Genomic DNA, 17,646 nt, shown 5'->3' on the forward strand with positions numbered 1-17,646 from the left:
GTGGTCAGGAAGACGGAGCTCCCGAGGAAGAGGACACTGGATCAGCTGGCCCTAGCAGCAGCTTTTCTGTCCAAAGACCCGAATTGTTCAGCAGTGCCTCAGGTAGGATCCCGGCCAAGCCGGCGCAGATACGAGCTCAGCTGTCAGGAACTCTCATTCCTGAAGGCACTTAGATACACAAATCACAATGAGGGAACGTGACTCATCCTTAAGAGCTTGGGAAACCGATAATGAGATTATAATTGACTTTGGTCAAAGCATGTAAGAAAACAACATACCTGAGGAGCATAATGCTACATTTTAATAATAAAATAAGTACCAGAAAGCTGCATCTTGCTCCAACAAAGCTATGTTGCTTTTTCTTGGTTTCTTACACTGTATCTTCATTCGTAACTCCCTCTGTTTCTGCCTCTTTCTTCCCTAACATTTGCCCTGTGTGTTTTCCCCTACGAGAATCCTCTGCCATAAAAGAGCCCCTAACTCACCCATCCCTCCAAATTCCCTAATGTGAATAACTACCACACTCCCGACAGTTTTCTTCCAAATTTTAGGAATGACATTGCGTCACAAGAAAAAAAATACCTAACGTTGATGCTTGTTATCATGCTTTCCCTTGTCGTTCTGACATAAATTCTATTATTTCCTGGCTTTGGTCCCATGTTCTAATTCTTCCAGATATTACTTAGTTTTTCAAATATTCACTCAGCATGAGTGCCAACAGGCATGTAAGCAGTCCTAGCCGCCTGAGATGGCCTCGGAGGCTGAACGGTAAAGCCTCTATTCACACCAGCATGTGGACAGATGTGCCAGTAGGACCACGGTCTGGATGCTCAAGAACAGAGTCTTTGGCTCAGATCAGCACCGTCCAGTAGAAACATAATGCAAGGCATGTATGTCATTTTAAATTACCAGTAGCCACATTTTTAAAAAGTGGAATTAGTTTCAGTAAAATTTAGTAGTATCTGCAGTATTATCATTTCGGCATGTAATCAGCAACACAAAAATTAGTGAGATACTTGACATTTGCATTAGTCACTCTGGTGGCTGTAACAAAGTACCATGGACTGGGTCCCCTCAGTTCATGTGTTCCCTCATAGTTCTGGAGGCTGGAAGTCCAAGATCAAGTCACCGGCTGGATGGTTTCTTTGGAGCCTCTGTCCTTGGCTTGCAGATGGACCTCTTCTCACTCTACCCTCATGCGGTCCTTACTGTTGTGTCTGTGTCCTAATGTCTTCTTAGAAGTACACTAGTCTGATTGGATCAGGGCCCATCCCAGTGACCTCACTTTACCTTAATCACCTCTTTAAAGGACGAAACACAGTCACATCCTGAGGTCCTAGAGATTAGGACTTGAACATGTGAGTTTCTGGCAGAAACAACTCAGCCCTCAACAACATTCTTTACACTAAGTCTTAAAAATCCCGTGTGTATTATATGCTGACAGCCCATCTCGGTTTGGACCGGCCACACTTCAGGTGCCAATGACCACATGTTCCTTGTGACTCCAGGATCAGAATGCTTAGGTTACAGTCCCACCCACTGCCTGAGTGCTGGCTTCCCCAGTGCACCTGCTCAGGGGTCCCCCCGCATTAACTGAGGCCCTTCTCAAGTTCCCATGGCCTAGAACACTTGCTACCCATCACCCAGGAGCCACTGTGAGGTAGGTTCCCCCAAGGTGATTGCAATCTGGGAATGGAGTATGGAAATGTGTACGTTGAGGCCCTCTCAAAGTCAAATTTGGTAATCTGCAGCAATGAGCATAGCCATTTGTCTTATTCCATTGTATTCCAAAAAGGCACAGAGGACATTCTTTCTCAAATACTGCACAGACCCCCACCTGGCAGGGACACCCATGTCTCAGTCTTATTTCCTAAATGAAAATGATCACCTCTGGCACAAAGTGCCCAACTCTGATACCTTCTGCTGTGACCTCCCACCTCCCTCACTCCCTGGCTGGGTAGGTTTCCAGCGTCCTAGCCACAGGGAACAGGAGCCCATTTTCTCCTGCTACACACACCATGCCCAGCCCCCATGGGAGAAGGAAATGGGGATCAAGGCCCAACACCAAGTTCTGTGAGCTATCTCTATTTTCACATGTCCAGTTGTGGGAAGCTGTACTAGAGCTGGGGGATTTGTGTGAATATCATCTTTTCTAGAACATAGACCTACTTAGGTAATTTCCACGTGTCTTGAGAGCCCTCCGTTAGAAGCCCGACTCACATGTCTACTTAAATGCCCTCAGAGAGGGAGACGCTGCCCGTCTGCCTCCCCTTCTGGGCACTTCTACCCCCTGGGGCCCACTGTGGCCCCGTGACTTGCTTTAGCCAACGGCATGAGCAGAAATGCATGGGTCATTTCTGGACAGTGCGTGCAAGGGCCAGGCTGGTGACTCGCTGTCCCTTCGTGGCTGCATTCCTTTGTGGCGGAACCCATGCCCATCTGGGCTCTGGGACAGCAGGACGGACTGGTGGCATGAGTGAAAAATACCTCCGGGTGGCCCAGAGCCACTGAGACTTCGGGAGGCTGAAACTCCAGCATATTCCTGCCCATCGGGACTGATGGAGGTGATGAGCAATACTTGCTTCTGTTCTCTTCTTCCCAGGAAATGTCATGCTTGTTGATGTCAGAATGAGTTTTTGTGCATCGAAGCTAATCACCCGGGTACTTCAGATCTCATCTGATGAATTTTCTCCCTCACCTGTGCTCATTCTCAAAGTGAGCTTTCGACGGATGAGGGGACTTTGGTTCTTTGAACATTCTTGTGGAAAAGTGACAAATCCTCAGGAAAGGCTTTTCACTCTGTTTTGCCAAGACAAGTCTAACAGCTACTGTGGAGACAAGCCTCCTAAACTGTGATTAACAAGTACTCTTCCGGGCTCCAGGTTAGCCAGCTGGTCACTTTACCATAACCACCTCTGTGTCTCCTCCAGAAAATGGGAACACATGAGAATGGTCCCTCTGCTTCTCTGTCTCTAATACTTTGTCACTTGAGCTTTTTCAAAACCAGGACTTCTCAACCTTGGCAATATTGACATTCTGGGCTGGAGAATTCTTTGTTGTGTGTCCGTACGTCATTCTAGGATGTTCAGCAGCATCCCTGACCTTCACCCACTAGATGCCAGGGCTGTCCACGCCCCCCAGTCGTGCCAACCTCAAATGTCTCCTGAGGGTCCCGGTTGAGAACCCCTCTATTCTAAACTGAACACATTCCTTCCCCCCTGGCCCCATACGAGGCTCCCTTTGCTAAGAATGAAAAGGACTCTCTTTGACTTATGATTTATTGAAGGCCACTGTCCTGTTATAGATGAACATTTCCAACTATCAGAAGTCACTCTCCAATGCTGAGTACTCATTCACTCTTCTGCTGATTTCTCCGTTCCTCCAACAAATGCCCACCAGGTTACGTGCCAGGCATCATTTTGAGAATCAGACACTCAGGGGGAAGAAAATGTGTGGCTACTACGTTCATGACGCTGAGAGACTATTGAGAGACCTGCTGAGGACCTACACATGCAAACCTATCGCTGCAAACTGTAGAGTGCTGTAGAGGAGGAGGGGACACCGCGGGCGTCAGAGGAGAGGTGACATTCAAGCTAAGATGGGAAGAAACCAGCCAAGGGCAGGAGCAGCAGAAGCCTGCTGGGCAGAGGCAGGAAGGACTGATGCGTGTGAGGCCCTCCACGTTTGGGCGACGTGGCCGGAGTGCAGGGTGTGATTGAGGGAACGAGGGTGACGTGGTGGGAGAAGTCTCAGGGACCGATGCTGTCGGAGGACACACTGCCACCGTGAGAGCCCAGAATGGCCACAGGAGCAAAGGCACACGTTCCTTCGGCCCCGATGACATCTGGCCCTCCCCAGCCCCCCTCCTGCTCTGCCCACCCCATAGCCCAGAACACAGCAAGCCAGGAAGCCATCAGGGCAAGGAATGGCTGAATCAGCCCCATTTCCTCTAGCACTTTGCTGAGAAATAGGGTTCCCCTGGCTAAACTAAGAAAATTCTAGGAATTGGCCTTAATTGTGAAAGTGTCTCATTGCTATGGAGAAATACGTTCTGGGCGCCTGGGTGGCTCAGCTGGTTAAGCGACTGCCTTTGGCTCAGGTCATGATCCTGGAGTCCCTGGATCGAGTCCCGCGTCGGGCTCCCTGCTCGGCAGGGAGCCTGCTTCTCCCTCTGACCCTCCCCTCTCTCATGTGCTCTCTCCCTCTCATTCTCTCTGTCTCAAATAAATAAATAAAATCTTTAAAAAAATAAAAAATAAAAAATAAAAAAAGAAATACGTTCTGTTCCCCTACAGGACCAGGTGTAATCTGTAGAACATTTCCAAGTGGCCTCTGGGCAATCTCCATGCTATTCTGAATCGTTTGATTCTTTGTCCCTGTGACAAGGACAGTAGGGGATGAATAAAACACACATTATCTTTTCAATAGGGTTTGATCTGTACTGACAGCCACAAAAAGAGGTGGCCATCATCCTTTCCCGCTCTAAGTGTTGTTTTGGGTAGAATTGTGTGTGTGTGTGTGTGTGTGTGTGCGTCCCACCCCCCCAACCCCCCAAAATCCCTGGTTTCTGTGAATATGACCTTATTTGGAAATAGGGTCTTTGGATGTGATCAGTGAAGAGGAGGTCATACTGGATTGGGTGGTAAATCCAATGACCGGTGGGCTTGGGAGAGGGAAATCTGGACACGGAGACACATACAGGGTGGGTGCCATGTGCTGTCAAGGTGGAGCCATGGGACGCCGAGGGTGGCCAGCAACCCCAGGAACTAAGAGCAAGGCACGGAACAGATTCTCCCTTTCGTCATTCTGACACAGAGAGCACGGCCCTGCCAACATGTTCGCGTCTGGCTTAGAGCCTCTAGGATGGGGAGAGAACCCATTTCTGTCATTTAAGGCCACTCGGTTGGTAGTGTTTTATTACAGAAGCCCTAGGAGACTCACACGGTACCTCCACGGATTCTCTGGTCACCTTCCTCTGAGTGAGAAAGAAAAAGCAGGTAACCAAGATGAGTTATGAATCCTGATGAAGTCACAGAAGGAGGTCCGAAGTCCCTTTGGTGGCAGATTTTCAAAACTTCCAAAGCTCAAGTAGCTCCTTTTTTTCCCCCCGAATAGTTACAGCTTATGTGAATCACACAAACTACACTGATGAGATCTATTACTGGTTGATTAAAATGATGGCAGGTTTCCTTCCCTTGGAGTCAATGGAATAAATAATTTGTGGGAGCCAATTAATCTAGAATCCGCCAAAATGGAGCACAACTGGTCTTACCACAGGACTCATTTCTCAGGGGTCATAGAAAAATGCCAACTGCCAAAGGAATCCATTCGTTCTAAGTGCTCAGAAGTGCCTCCAAATCAGGGTCCCAGACATGGTTCTCTCCAGCAAGGACTAGTAAAATACTTGTGCTTTTTAGTCTTTACTTTCAGAGCACGTATAAAGGGAAGAACTGCAGGGTTTTTTTTGGTAGGATTTCTACTTAGAAGTGCCAATGGGTGGACCATGCATAAAACCTTCCAATACACAATCTGTTAACAAATGTCTGGTTCTACAAACATTGTGTGTTACAAAATGTGTGCTATAGGAAGGTACGCATAAAGAGGAAAACACAGGAAAAAAAAAAAACAACGACTTTTTCTTTTTTTTTACCTTGCCTTTGTCGAAGTAGTGGATGATTTCCTGGTAGAGCTGTTCCTTCAGCTGGCCCTGTGTTGTCGCCTGGTACCCATCCCGCTGGGTGAGGTGGGCCGCGCACACATCCTCCGACCACTGAGACAAAAGCCAAGCATGAGACATGTCAGGTGAGGGTGTGTCCAGTGTCACCAGTGGCCCACCCTTGGTCAGAAGGCACCAGAGTGAGCCCCGCATGCTCTGCATGCATGCTTGCCAAGGTCCCAGGGACACTCGGCGCTGCTGGGGCCTGGAAATGAGAGTAGAACCTCTGTGCAGAACCCCCACGAGGAAAGAAAGACTAGAGGAAGGCAAAGCTGGGCCTGGATTCATACAGAAGAGAAACCCAGCAGGTTGTGGAAAGCACAGAACCGTCAGCTTGCTGATAACGTCTTGTAACTCCCAAGGTGAATTATGAGCCAGGCGATTTGGGGCTGTCTCAAGTGAGGCATCCCGGGGTGCTGGCCTCTGTCCTGAGATGCTCAACGTTTTACTCAACAGCGAAGAAGATACACGGATCTCACATATCAGTCACACCTTTAAGCTTTGCCTTAAAATTAGACTTGCGTATCCTGACTACAACCAGTTGTTATGAAATGATTAATTATGGAGTTCTCACGGCATAGCTAGATTTCTACCTTCATGGGGGATGAATGTAAACTTTTAGGTGATTCTGGCATGTAACTACAATAAAATAAATAAGAAAGTTCCGATCTCGAATAACTTCCTTGCAGTTTAAAATCACTTAGGAAAACATTGAATAAGGGAGTAAAAGTCCCTCTACACCTTCCAATTAAACACTCACATGATTTCACTTGATTACCAGGGCTCATCGCTCTTGTTTTTGACAAAATAACCAAAAAAGATTATATTTAAAAATTTTTAGTTAATGGACAAGAATATATTTGTCACGTTGAAGAACAATTTTCATAACAATACAAATAATGCCTTTTGTAAGTTGATTAACCAGCATGAGTTCACGCTGAATGCAATATCAAAACATATTTAGGGAAAATTGTGAAACGTCACGGTGTAAAATATATGGAGAGAAATTACAGAGCATTTGCCACTTAACTGGAAAATCCAGAGTCCCAGTGGAAAAGATAATGCATCCAGGCCTATGGTTTGGGATGTGAAACGCCCTCGTATGGTCCGTGACGAACCCATCTGTGCTCAATAAATGTTTGTGTACCATGAGGGAGGGTAAGTGAGCACTTTGTCAACCCCATTTCAATTTCCCTGGTGAAAATAAATACCTTCGTATTGACGAGAACGCCTTATTACTGAAATTTGGGTTTCTAGCAAATGAAGACCGTTAGAATTCCTAGTGATACGGCTGGTGTCAGGTGTACCAACGGAAATCTCTATCATCCTAAATCACATTCCTTGGGAGAGCTTTACTGGTGTGAAGCCAAAGGGGGTCTATTGATGACTACTGATGAGGCTCCCAGATGGAGCCTCCTCCTGTTTTCTTTGTAACGGACCCTTTTGTGTTCAGGCAAAGATAAATGTCCACACTCCAGTGTCTCTATACCACACTCCTGTGTAGATTTGTAGCATCAAGAGATGCTGGAGATTTTGGGGTTGGGCCAAAGGCTGGAAGATTCTTGCTGGAGTTTCACTCCAAACACAGTGTCCTCCTTAATGCTCGTCATCACCCACAGACATTGCTTAACGCCCATTTTAATGTAATCTTTTCGGGTTTTTGGTGCTCAAGGGGCTGGCCTGATTTTGAAAACAGGACTCCTTGAATGAATGGTCTTTATGTTGGGTCACTCAACTAAATTCTAATTCTCCTAACTGTTCGTATTTATCCACTTTATAATTTTTCAATTTTTTATAAGGATGTAATGGGAAAGGTGATCTATGATTAGCTAAGGTTTTAAAACGTAAAGCTAGAGGTTGTGTAGCATCTCCTTCATCCATCCACTCATTCATCCATCTGCCACTTAGCTACCTACCTATACATTTGGATCAATCTATTTACCCACCCACTCATCCATCCATTCATCCATCTACCCATCTATCCACCTACCTACCCATACTTCCATCCTTCCTTCCATGCATCTATCCATCCACACATCTATCCATCTAGCCATCCACACTTCCATCCATCCATTCATCGAACCATCCATCTATCTATCCATCCATCCACACACCCACCTCCATTCTTCAATCCATCCAGCCATCCAACCACCCAAACATCCATCCATCCAACCCCCCAATTACTTACTGAGGGTCTACTCTGTATGATTAACTGGGCTAGAATTGGATATGAGGGAAGAACATTAATGTATTACTGCAAACAAACAAACAAGCCAATGTCAAAAGATATATGCATAACAAAAGAATCACTGGAGCTGAAAGTTGTCATGCCAGACCTGTGCTCAGGAGCAACACTCCAGGAGAATCAGGTAGGAGATCTCACCTGAACTGATGGACTAATACAAGATCTCAATGTGAACTCTTTGCTAAGATAATCAGGGATATGTTTCATCCTATCTCTTAGCTATCTACCTCAGAAATTCCTTCTTATTGATGACATTCTCCTCTACTACTGAGTCTTGCTGGCATGAATAAGGATCTGTAGAATCTCTAACTCCTGGCTAGACAACAGCTCAATGATGGGTGTTTATGATGCTTAGTGATGATCTGCTAGGACATCTTGTTAAATCTGCATTCAGTAGGGCAAAGTCTGTCATCAAAGTACCTTCTAAATGTCTTCGTTTATGTCACTGCATTTAGTCAAAATCAGTAAGATCTTAAATTATAGGTTTATTAAAATTTATCATGGAAAAATAAAATTTTAAATCATCTTAGAATTTATAACAACAGAATCATGAAGGTATGTAGTAATTTCTATTAATTTCTATTACCTTCAGAAGCTTTGCGTGGAGAAGCAAGGTGTAGGCCGCCTCCGTGTAGTTGTCACACTCTCTGTGCAGGTCACACAGCTTGTACAGGTACCTGAGACAATGAAACACAGCAATATTCTTTTTTTTTTTTTTTTAAAGATTTTATTTATTTATTTGACAGAGAGAGAGACCGCGAGAGCAGGAACCCAAGCAGGGGGAGTGGGAGAGGGAGAAGCAGGCTTCCCGCGGAGCAGGGAGCCCGATGCGGGGCTCGATCCCAGGACCCTGGGATCATGACCTGAGCCGAAGGCAGTCGCTCAACCAACTGAGCCACCCTGGCGCCCCAAGAAAGGCACTTTTTTTTAAAAGCTTTTATTTATTTATTTTTAAGAGAGAGAGAGAGAGGGAGAGCACAAGCAGGGGGAGCGGTGAGCATGAGCCCGATGCGGGGCTCGATCCCAGGACCCTGGGATCATGACCTGAGCCAAAGGCAGACGCTTAACGACTGAGCCACCCAGGCGCCCAACACAGCGATATTCTTAAGATGTCAACAAATCATTTGTGTTGAGGACTGCAAGATCTGAAATCTACCTTCAACAGTAAATTGTATCTATACTTTCTCTTCATAATGTTCACAATTCCCAATGCCTCGAATGCTTCCAGTGCAGAAAGCACTAAGGAAAACCAACAAGAGTAATATACAATAATATTTTGTAAAAAAATTTTAAGTCCTCCCTTTGCAGGTTGAAAATGAAGACAGCCCAAGAATGCAGAATTGTACTTCAAGGGTCTCTCACTCCTTTTCATCTTTTCCAGAGTTTTCTTCTTATATTTGAAATGAGATCATGAAGTCTGCTTGTGATTTCTCACATTTCTATTGAATCCAAATGCACACAACACCCTCAAAAATCCATAAAAATACAAATCCATAAAAATAAAGAGCTCCAATGATCACGGTGAATGTGAGCAAAAGAATTTCTCTGCCATAAAGATATAAAGGTTGCTTTTTAATATACAGTAAACTACATTTTGGATAAAAGAATCTGGTTGCTTTTGCAAAAGTTTATTAAGTTTATGTGATATATTTTTATAAAGGAGAAACAAAAAAAAATTCTTAGAAATCAAGTTAGAAAATCATGCTTGATGTAAACACTAAGCCACATTAAACACTAAGCCACATGGACATACCCTTATTCTATTCTGCTAAGTTATAATCTTGCTAAATACTGACAGTGGCCCCTAGAAGTGACCAAGAGAGGGGTCCATCACACCCCACCCCTCTAGAAAAAAAGGCAAATGAAGGAGAAAAATCCAGCAAATAATATAAAACATCAGAATATAGTGTCAAAGGAAGAATAGACTGAAAAATTATACTGTTGTCTATTTCTGATAAAATTAAAACTGATTTCTCATTTGATCATATGGTTTACTGCAAAACATGAAAATTATGCTGTTGTCTCTTTTCCAAAGCGCCACATGAGTCAGTCAAGAGATACAAAAACCCTGTGAAATAATAATTTATGGCTTTACTCTAAGCTGGCTAAATATGACCCCCGAAATGTCTGTGTTGGCATCTGCACAAGGAGTCAGAATACACCAAACTGAACTTCTAGGATTCACGATTCCTACAAGATAAACCCCTGTTGCCATAAAACAGTTGTTAGCATGCACTTGACAAACAGCAATTATCATAAAAGCGCAGAGGGCACAGACAAGCGGGATGCCTACATACCTTATATACATTTCTTCTCTTTCAATTTCTTTGTAGAAATTCTGAAAAATAAACCACAACACTGTTTTAAGAAACCTGTTTTACAAAAGGTGTCACATGAGCACTAAACACTCACAGTTCTTCCATTGGTGTCCAGCACAGCCAAAGGGACCCAGCTCTTTGGTTTAGAACCATAAATTCACATAAAGTACAAAGATGTCTTACACTGGTCTTCGCCTTTTTTGGGGGGCGGGGGGCGCGACGCTAATGATTCCATTCCTACACTGTGAGGACTAAAACCTACTTTTGTCATTTGAAAGTCACCAGTCTTTAGCTAAATGAAGGTATTACCCCAAAGATATGACGCCTTAGCCATTCTTACCATTGTAAAGTCATTAGAAGATGAAAAAAACATGAAAGATCCCAAATTTGGGAATAAACATCATCAACATGATTTAAAACATGCTGGGCCCAGCCTTGGCTAGAGCTGCAAGAAGGCAATGTGGGATTCTAGACCTGAGGTGTCCAATACAGTAGCCATAGCCACATGTATGCAAATGTAAATGTAATTAAAATTAAATAAAGTTAGGGCCACCTGATTGGCTCAGTCAGTTAAGCATCCAACTCTTGACTTGGGCTCAGGTCATGATCTCAGGGTCGTGGGATCCAGCCCTGTGTCGCGCTCCCCGCTCGGCAGGGAGTCTGTTTGAGATTCTCTGATTCTCTCTCTCCCTCTCCCTCTGCCCCTCCCCACTGCTCTCCTCTCTCTCTCTCAAATAAATAAATAAGTCTTTAAAAAAATTAAATAAAGTTAAACATTCGCTTCCCCTGGGAAGCCATCTGGCCCTGGACTCTTGTTTGTTGGGAGATTTTTTATTACTGCTTCAATTTCTTTGCTGGTTATGGGTCTGTTTAGATTTTCTATTTCTTCCTGTTTCAGTCTTGGGAGTTTATACATTTCTAGGAATTTATCCATTTTTTCCAGATTGCCTAATTTGTTGGCATACGATTGCTCATAGTATTCTCTTAAAATTGTTTGTATTTCTGCAGTATTGGTTATGATCTCTCCTCTTTCATTCATGATTTATTTGGGTCCTTTCTCTTTTCTTTTTGATAAGTTTGGCTAGGGGTTTATCAATCTTGTTAATTCTTTCAAAGAACCAGTTCCCAGTTTTGTTGATCTGTTCTACTGTTTTGTTTTGTTTTTTAATTTCTACGTCATTGATTTCTGCTCTAATTTTTATTATTTCCCTTCTTCTACTGGACTTAGGCTTTATTTGCTGTTCTTTTTCCAGCTCCTTTAGGTGTAGGGTTAGGTTGTGTATTTGAGACTTTTCTTGCTTCTTGAGGAAGGCCTGTATTGCTATATACTTCCCTCTTAGGGCCGCCTTTGCTGCATCCCAAAGGTTTTGGACTGTCGTGTAATTCATTTTACATTCATTCATCTTAATGTGCTTCCATGCTCCCTCTGTTACGCTTGCCATACCCTGAGTGCTCAGTAGCCACGTGGGGCTAGTGTTACTGTACCAAACTGTGCAGACAGAGAACATTTCCATCATCACAGAAATTTCTATTGGACAGTGCTGTTCCAGACAGACTGACCTTGCGAACCACAGTAAACCATGGAACTGGTTGCCACTTGAAAGCACCTTCTGTACTTCAACACTCTCTGACGAAGAAAGATTAATTAGCAGGTTATAAGCAATGGGCTCTTTCTACATACTGTAAAATATCTTCTGGGTGAACATGAAAATTCCTATAAAAATTGTATTTCTTGGGGTGCCCAGGTGGCTCAGTTAAGCGTCTGCCTTGGGCTCAGGTCATGATCTCAGGGTCCTGGGATCGAGCCCCACATTGGGCTCCCTGCTCAGCGGGGAGTCTGCTTCTCCCTCTCTCTCTGCTGTGCTCTCTCTCTCTCAAATAAATAAATAAAATCTTTTTTTTTAAAAAGAAAAAAATTGTATTTCTTAATGTAAACATCTCTATAAACACTTTAAAATCTTTACCATACGCAGGGCCCCAAAAAGGTGCAGAACACTCACCTAACCAGGCCAAAGGTATGGCAGGAACCACCACAGCCACTTTCAGTGTGAAATTTAGCACCTGAGTACAACGTGAGGACTCTAGGATTAGGGCCTAAGATCATTATAAAGGACTCCAATTATCCCCTAAGATGGAAAAAGTTGTTTAATTTCATGAGCAAAAAAAGATACTGCTTCTGAAATCGATCTCTCTGAAAAGAAGTGATAAACAAATATAGAAAGTAAGAGGGGGCACCTTTAGAAAAATGCTCCAAGATTTTCATATTTTGCTGCATCTGAGATTTTAATCTCCTCTGGTTCATATGCTATGGTTCAGTAATGAGGATATTTTCAGCCGACAACTCAGAGGGATGTAACAAAGAGAATCCGCATCAAAGGGAGAGGATGAGCCCTTCACTTCCAGCTCTAACTCACCAGTATTTACAGGCTACGATTTTATACCATCCTATTTTGCACTGGTATTTTTAATCTTTCCCCAAGCTTTTATCATTCTCCTTTATAATTTCGCAATGAGGATATCATGCGACCTTTATTCCTCTCTCATGGATATGGAAATGTCTTCTACTTCCTGCCTGTGCTTAGTTCTGTTCCCTTCCTAGGACTTCAAAACACCTCTACAACTGAAGGACGCTCATCTCAAACCCCAGTTTCTATATAAAACTGTGGGTTTCTTACGTAAAAGTTCACATTGCTCTTGGCGCTCCACTTGTGGGCTCTGCAGGCAGCACCCCTCCCCCACCCCATCATCGCCCCTTCTGAAGTCCCTTCTGCACCAGTGTGGAGTCTGTGCCAGGCTCAAGCTCTGCGGATCTCTGCAACCCTTTCTGGACTAGAACCCCATGCTAATGCACCACAAAGCACCAATCTTCCAGAACTTACACATTTGCCTTATACTCCAGATCTGTATTCCTTCACGATGACAACAAGTACTGAGATTTTTAGAATTCTCGTGAGAACCACCTTAATTAGCCTTGTAAAGGGGCCATGAAAAAAGCAACTGATGTCTAAAAAATAACAAGGAGTCTATCACGCCTGAGAGAGGGCTATCTTGATGACTGCATAGAAAAAAGTGGTGACCCACAACAAAATTACCAACCAGTCATGACAGACTGCACGACTGTGAGGGGACAACGAAATTCTACTTCATTACAAATGTGCATTCTGTCCAGGGGCAACCATGATCCAATGTAATGCAGATGTGCTTCAGGGATGGGTATGTGTAGGGGACTTAGGTCACTGCACAGTGACTGCTCGTCAATTATTAAAAAAAAATTTTTTTTAAATGCAAGGAACAGTAACACGTTAGTGAACCCACACAACTTAGAATGTTCAGCGATTCCATTTTTAAAAAAAAAAAAAAAACAAGAGCACTGGTTCTAAAGGAAATTTGGCAATGGGCTTAAAGGGCATCAATAAATCCTATGTTCTTGATTCTGTTTTTTAACTTTAGGATTTCAAGGTTAGTGATAAATAGAGTGCATTTTATACATCACTAATGTATGCTTATACGTCTATATTCATCTAGAGATGGATATACATATTCATCTCTATGAAACTCTATTTGTTTCGTAAGAAAAGTACCAGGAGAAAAGGTGAAAATGGACCGGGAGATTAAAAATATATTTATGTTTTTATTTATATGACTAAATGTGAGTTGGGTAGTGAGTATTAAGAGGCAGAACATCGGTCTGTACAAACCCGGTTTTTTTGTTTCCCTTTAATCCATAGATCTATCTTACTTTTTAAACGAAAGGCCTGTGAAAGGCTGGGATCCATCTTATGATCCCCAGGAAATGGTTAAGAATGGAACTCCTGACTCTTCATGGACTGATCTGGGATGTTCCAAGTTCAAAGATGTTAACGATGTCAGGTAATTTCAGGAATCCTGGGCGTGTTTCTTGGTCAGAGCCTGGCTAGTACCGACTGCAGTAACAGTAGGTAGGTACTGAGTGAGCCTCAGTATGACGGAGGAACACAGTTTAACATCAGAAACTGTGACTGCAGGTGGCCTTTCAAGAGCTGATTTTCCGACCCTGGGTTCTGATGATAAAAGGCCACATTCAGAGCACATCTCCACTAGGTTTCACGTCCTGGTGAGCATGAGAGATCTTGCTTAAAAAAAACAATATTCTCAAACATCAAAGTTGGAAAGTGAATAAACATATTAATAATTCTTCCCTCTGGACACAAATCAGCTTCTTAGATCCCCTTAAAAATCCGAGGGAGCACTAGAAAAGTATGTCCATAGTAGGAAAGTAAGCTGTGATTCACTGGATCCTTTTGTCTCTCCAATTTTGGGGGGAGCAGTTTTCCCTGTAGATCTGAGAAGATGGATCTAAGAAGAGTTGTTGATTTTTGGTTTTCCAGCTTTTTTCTTACGGCGAAGAGTCCAAGCTCCTTTTAAACTGGAAACCAGAAGTCCCCCATATTTAGATGTTTAGGGAAAAGAAAACCTGCTATAGAAGTTTTTTATCATTCGTCAAAACAGGTTGCCAATCCACCGAAGGCAGGTGCTGAGGTGGCTCATGAGCTTTCAGCTGCCAACTCCTCATGCAAAGCACAAATGCAGTATCGACAATACACTGGATGGGAGGTGAAAATATCCCCTTTTGCTTTTAAACCTATTGCATCTCTAGTGGTTTTCTAAAGACTGAATGATGGGTCCTATTCCTCTTGGCACAAAAGTCCATTTCCACGAGTTCAAAGTGCCTACAGGTCCATTCCAGTTGGGGTTGGGGTATGGAAGTGAAGGCAGAGCATCTACGTGTCATCTAATGACCAGATGATGATATACAAACTCGAGAGAAGTGAAGTAGGTAGCACGAAGCAGGAATAGTGTTTTCTCGAATTCTTGCCTTGGGACAGGCAGGGGCAATTGAGGCAAACCCTCTCAGCACCAAGAGTCTGCATTTCTGGCTCCTTCTGGGAGTGACCGAGGAGGATGACACAGAGAGAGGAAGAGAGCTCTGAAGGCAGATGTGGGAGTCACATGGCTCCTGACAGTGACGAGATTGGCCAGCCACTTCCTGCAGCTGAGGTAGTCAAGCTTCCTGAAAGCGCCCTGCCCCGATCTCTGCACCACAACTACACCAGGAAGGGGGTGTCCAGGGGACCTGGACATGTCACAGTGACAGGAGGTGTGCAAGAGGCCTGTGGATGGCAGCGGCCACGTTTACCCAAGCCCCCTGCTCTCCATGAGGCCATGAGCTAGCTCCTCGTGGCTGCTGTAACAAATCACCGTAACCCTGGTGGCTTACAACGATATGTATTCTCTCAGAGCTCTGGAGGCCGGGACTTGAAATCTAGGCGTCAGCAGGGCCACAATCCCTCTCAAGGCTCCAGGCGAGAATCCTACCAGCCCCTCCTCACTTTTGGTGGCCCCAAGTGCCCCTTGGCTGGTGGTCACATCACTCCAGTCTCGGCCTGCACCTTCACATGGTCTTCTGTGTGTCTCCTTTCCTGTCTCTTGTAAGGACACTTGTTACTGTTACTGGAGTTAGGGCCCACCTGGAGAGTAATTCAGGACAATCGCCTCTCGACACCCTTAACTAAATCACATCTGCAAGGAACCTTTTTGTCCAAGTACAGTCACATTCACAGGTTCTGAGGATTGGGAGCTGGAGCTATCTCTTGGGGGCCACCACTCAACCCACTACGGGACATGTCTGCAACCTCCTAACGATGAAGCAGTAGAGACCTCTCATCAACGATGGTGCTACCCTGGAGAACAAGTAGGATGGCTCATCATTCTCAGCCCCAGGAAGAAGGACCTGGAAACCCCCAGAGGGGAGATGATTTTGAAGACTTGTTTACGGCAGAACTGCAAAACTCCTCTTCATTTGTCCTTCCCCACAACACACAAGGAAACGAGCAAAGGAGGCTGCGTTCTGCCTTGGAAAGTTCCGAGGTCAGCAGCCAGGAGGCTTTTGAACTTCCTGGTTCGGTTTCTGGCTCACTGTGAAGATTGGAAATTTAATGAACTTGCATTTCACTCACCAGCACGTTGACAGTGCAGCTCATGCGATTTTCTTTGTTCTCATCATGCATGATGGTTCTATAATCCAGAAGTCTTTCCATCAGGCGCACAACGAGTTTGACGAAAGTTTCTCCTGTTTTGGCGAGGTATTTGTGCTTCCTGCAGTGCTCCAAGAGGCTGAAAAGTAATTATGCACACCTTGTTAATCACGCTCAGAAAAAGAAAGTTGACTGAGGTGCAATTTAAAATATTTTCCATTATTAACACATTTTAATTATTTCTGGGTTACAAAGTTCATTGTAGTCTAATTACAGTCTCTCTGTCTCTATTCTGACGTAATTCCTACTGTTAATCAACACTTACATTTTATCAAATAACACTTTGTACTGTTCATCTCCTCTGCCTCCTTCCACTTCATGATCCAGTTTGGTGATGATCTCATTTTCAAACTATAATTAAACACAGGAAACGTAAATAATCAGCATGGCGGATATTTCATTTTAAAAATGAGCATCAGTAGTACGTAAATCGGTGAGAGAGCATCATCAGATGGTTAGTTACCCTAAGCCTTTGAAGCCTGATTTCATTTAAGAATTGCCATCCCTGGACCTCTGGAGATGTCTGGTGATCCCCTGCCACAGGGGGAATCTTTCATTTCCTTCCCTGGTTAATGGAGCCTAAATGTGTATACTCTGATAGCAGGAGCAAGAACCAGAGAAAGAAAGACGACGGAACATGAAAAAGTGTCTCAAACTTCATCTCCACGAACAAGTAACATCTAAAATAGCTCGGTGGTTCCTGGAAAAGAACAGATGGCATTTCACTTGCCAGCAAAGAGTTCCCTGCAATCGCAAAACATCCAAGGGGCCACTTCACTGCCATTTCTTGATGGATCTAGTGAAATATCTCACTTCGGTTGAAAAAAATATTATAAAATGCTGGAGAGACAATGTCCCTAAAACACCAGCAGACATCTCAAGAAGGTCCATCTCCAGGCCTTCTCCTTGAACACCCCAAAGCTTCTGATCAGATTTCCAGAGCACAGCGGTGGGAAAGGATCCCTAGAACTGTCTCTCGGACCCAAACCCTGTCTCTTTGGAGTTTTGGGAAAAACTCTAAATTCTGGAGAGGTACGAATCTCCAGGCTGTTTTCACAAGGGTCATGAGCCTCATGGTTGACGAGGCTGGAAATAACCACCTCGCTAATGACGGATCTGAGTGCCCATCCTTGCTGCCCAGTCCCCCATCCCTGGCAGGATTCAGGGCCACCTCTGTATGGGATTCTCCATAGTTGACCACCATGTTGCAGGGGCCCCGAAATTACCCATCGACTTGGGGCAGGGAGGAAGGAGGCCGGTGAGAGAGTTACTCCCAGAGAGCGGAAGACAACC

At 44.3% G+C, this 17,646-nt stretch overlaps 1 protein-coding gene across 1 annotated transcript in view; it reads right to left on the reverse strand.

The window, feature by feature from the left end:
* Nucleotides 1-17,646, reverse strand: part of DOCK1 (dedicator of cytokinesis 1) — a 414,563-nt gene that overhangs the window by 45,639 nt on the left and 351,278 nt on the right. Inside the window, exons 22-26 of the mRNA XM_081823034.1 lie at nt 16,619-16,704; nt 16,276-16,432; nt 10,259-10,299; nt 8,548-8,638; nt 5,651-5,770 (exon numbers count right to left, since the gene is read on the reverse strand). Of these exons, the coding sequence (XP_081679160.1) occupies nt 5,651-5,770; nt 8,548-8,638; nt 10,259-10,299; nt 16,276-16,432; nt 16,619-16,704 (495 nt within the window). The remainder of the gene's footprint in view (nt 1-5,650; nt 5,771-8,547; nt 8,639-10,258; nt 10,300-16,275; nt 16,433-16,618; nt 16,705-17,646) is intronic.

Source organism: Leptonychotes weddellii, chromosome 6, assembly GCF_054177405.1.
Source record: "Leptonychotes weddellii isolate Sample4059 chromosome 6, ASM5417740v2, whole genome shotgun sequence".
In the NCBI taxonomy this organism is placed as follows: Eukaryota; Metazoa; Chordata; class Mammalia; order Carnivora; family Phocidae; genus Leptonychotes; species Leptonychotes weddellii.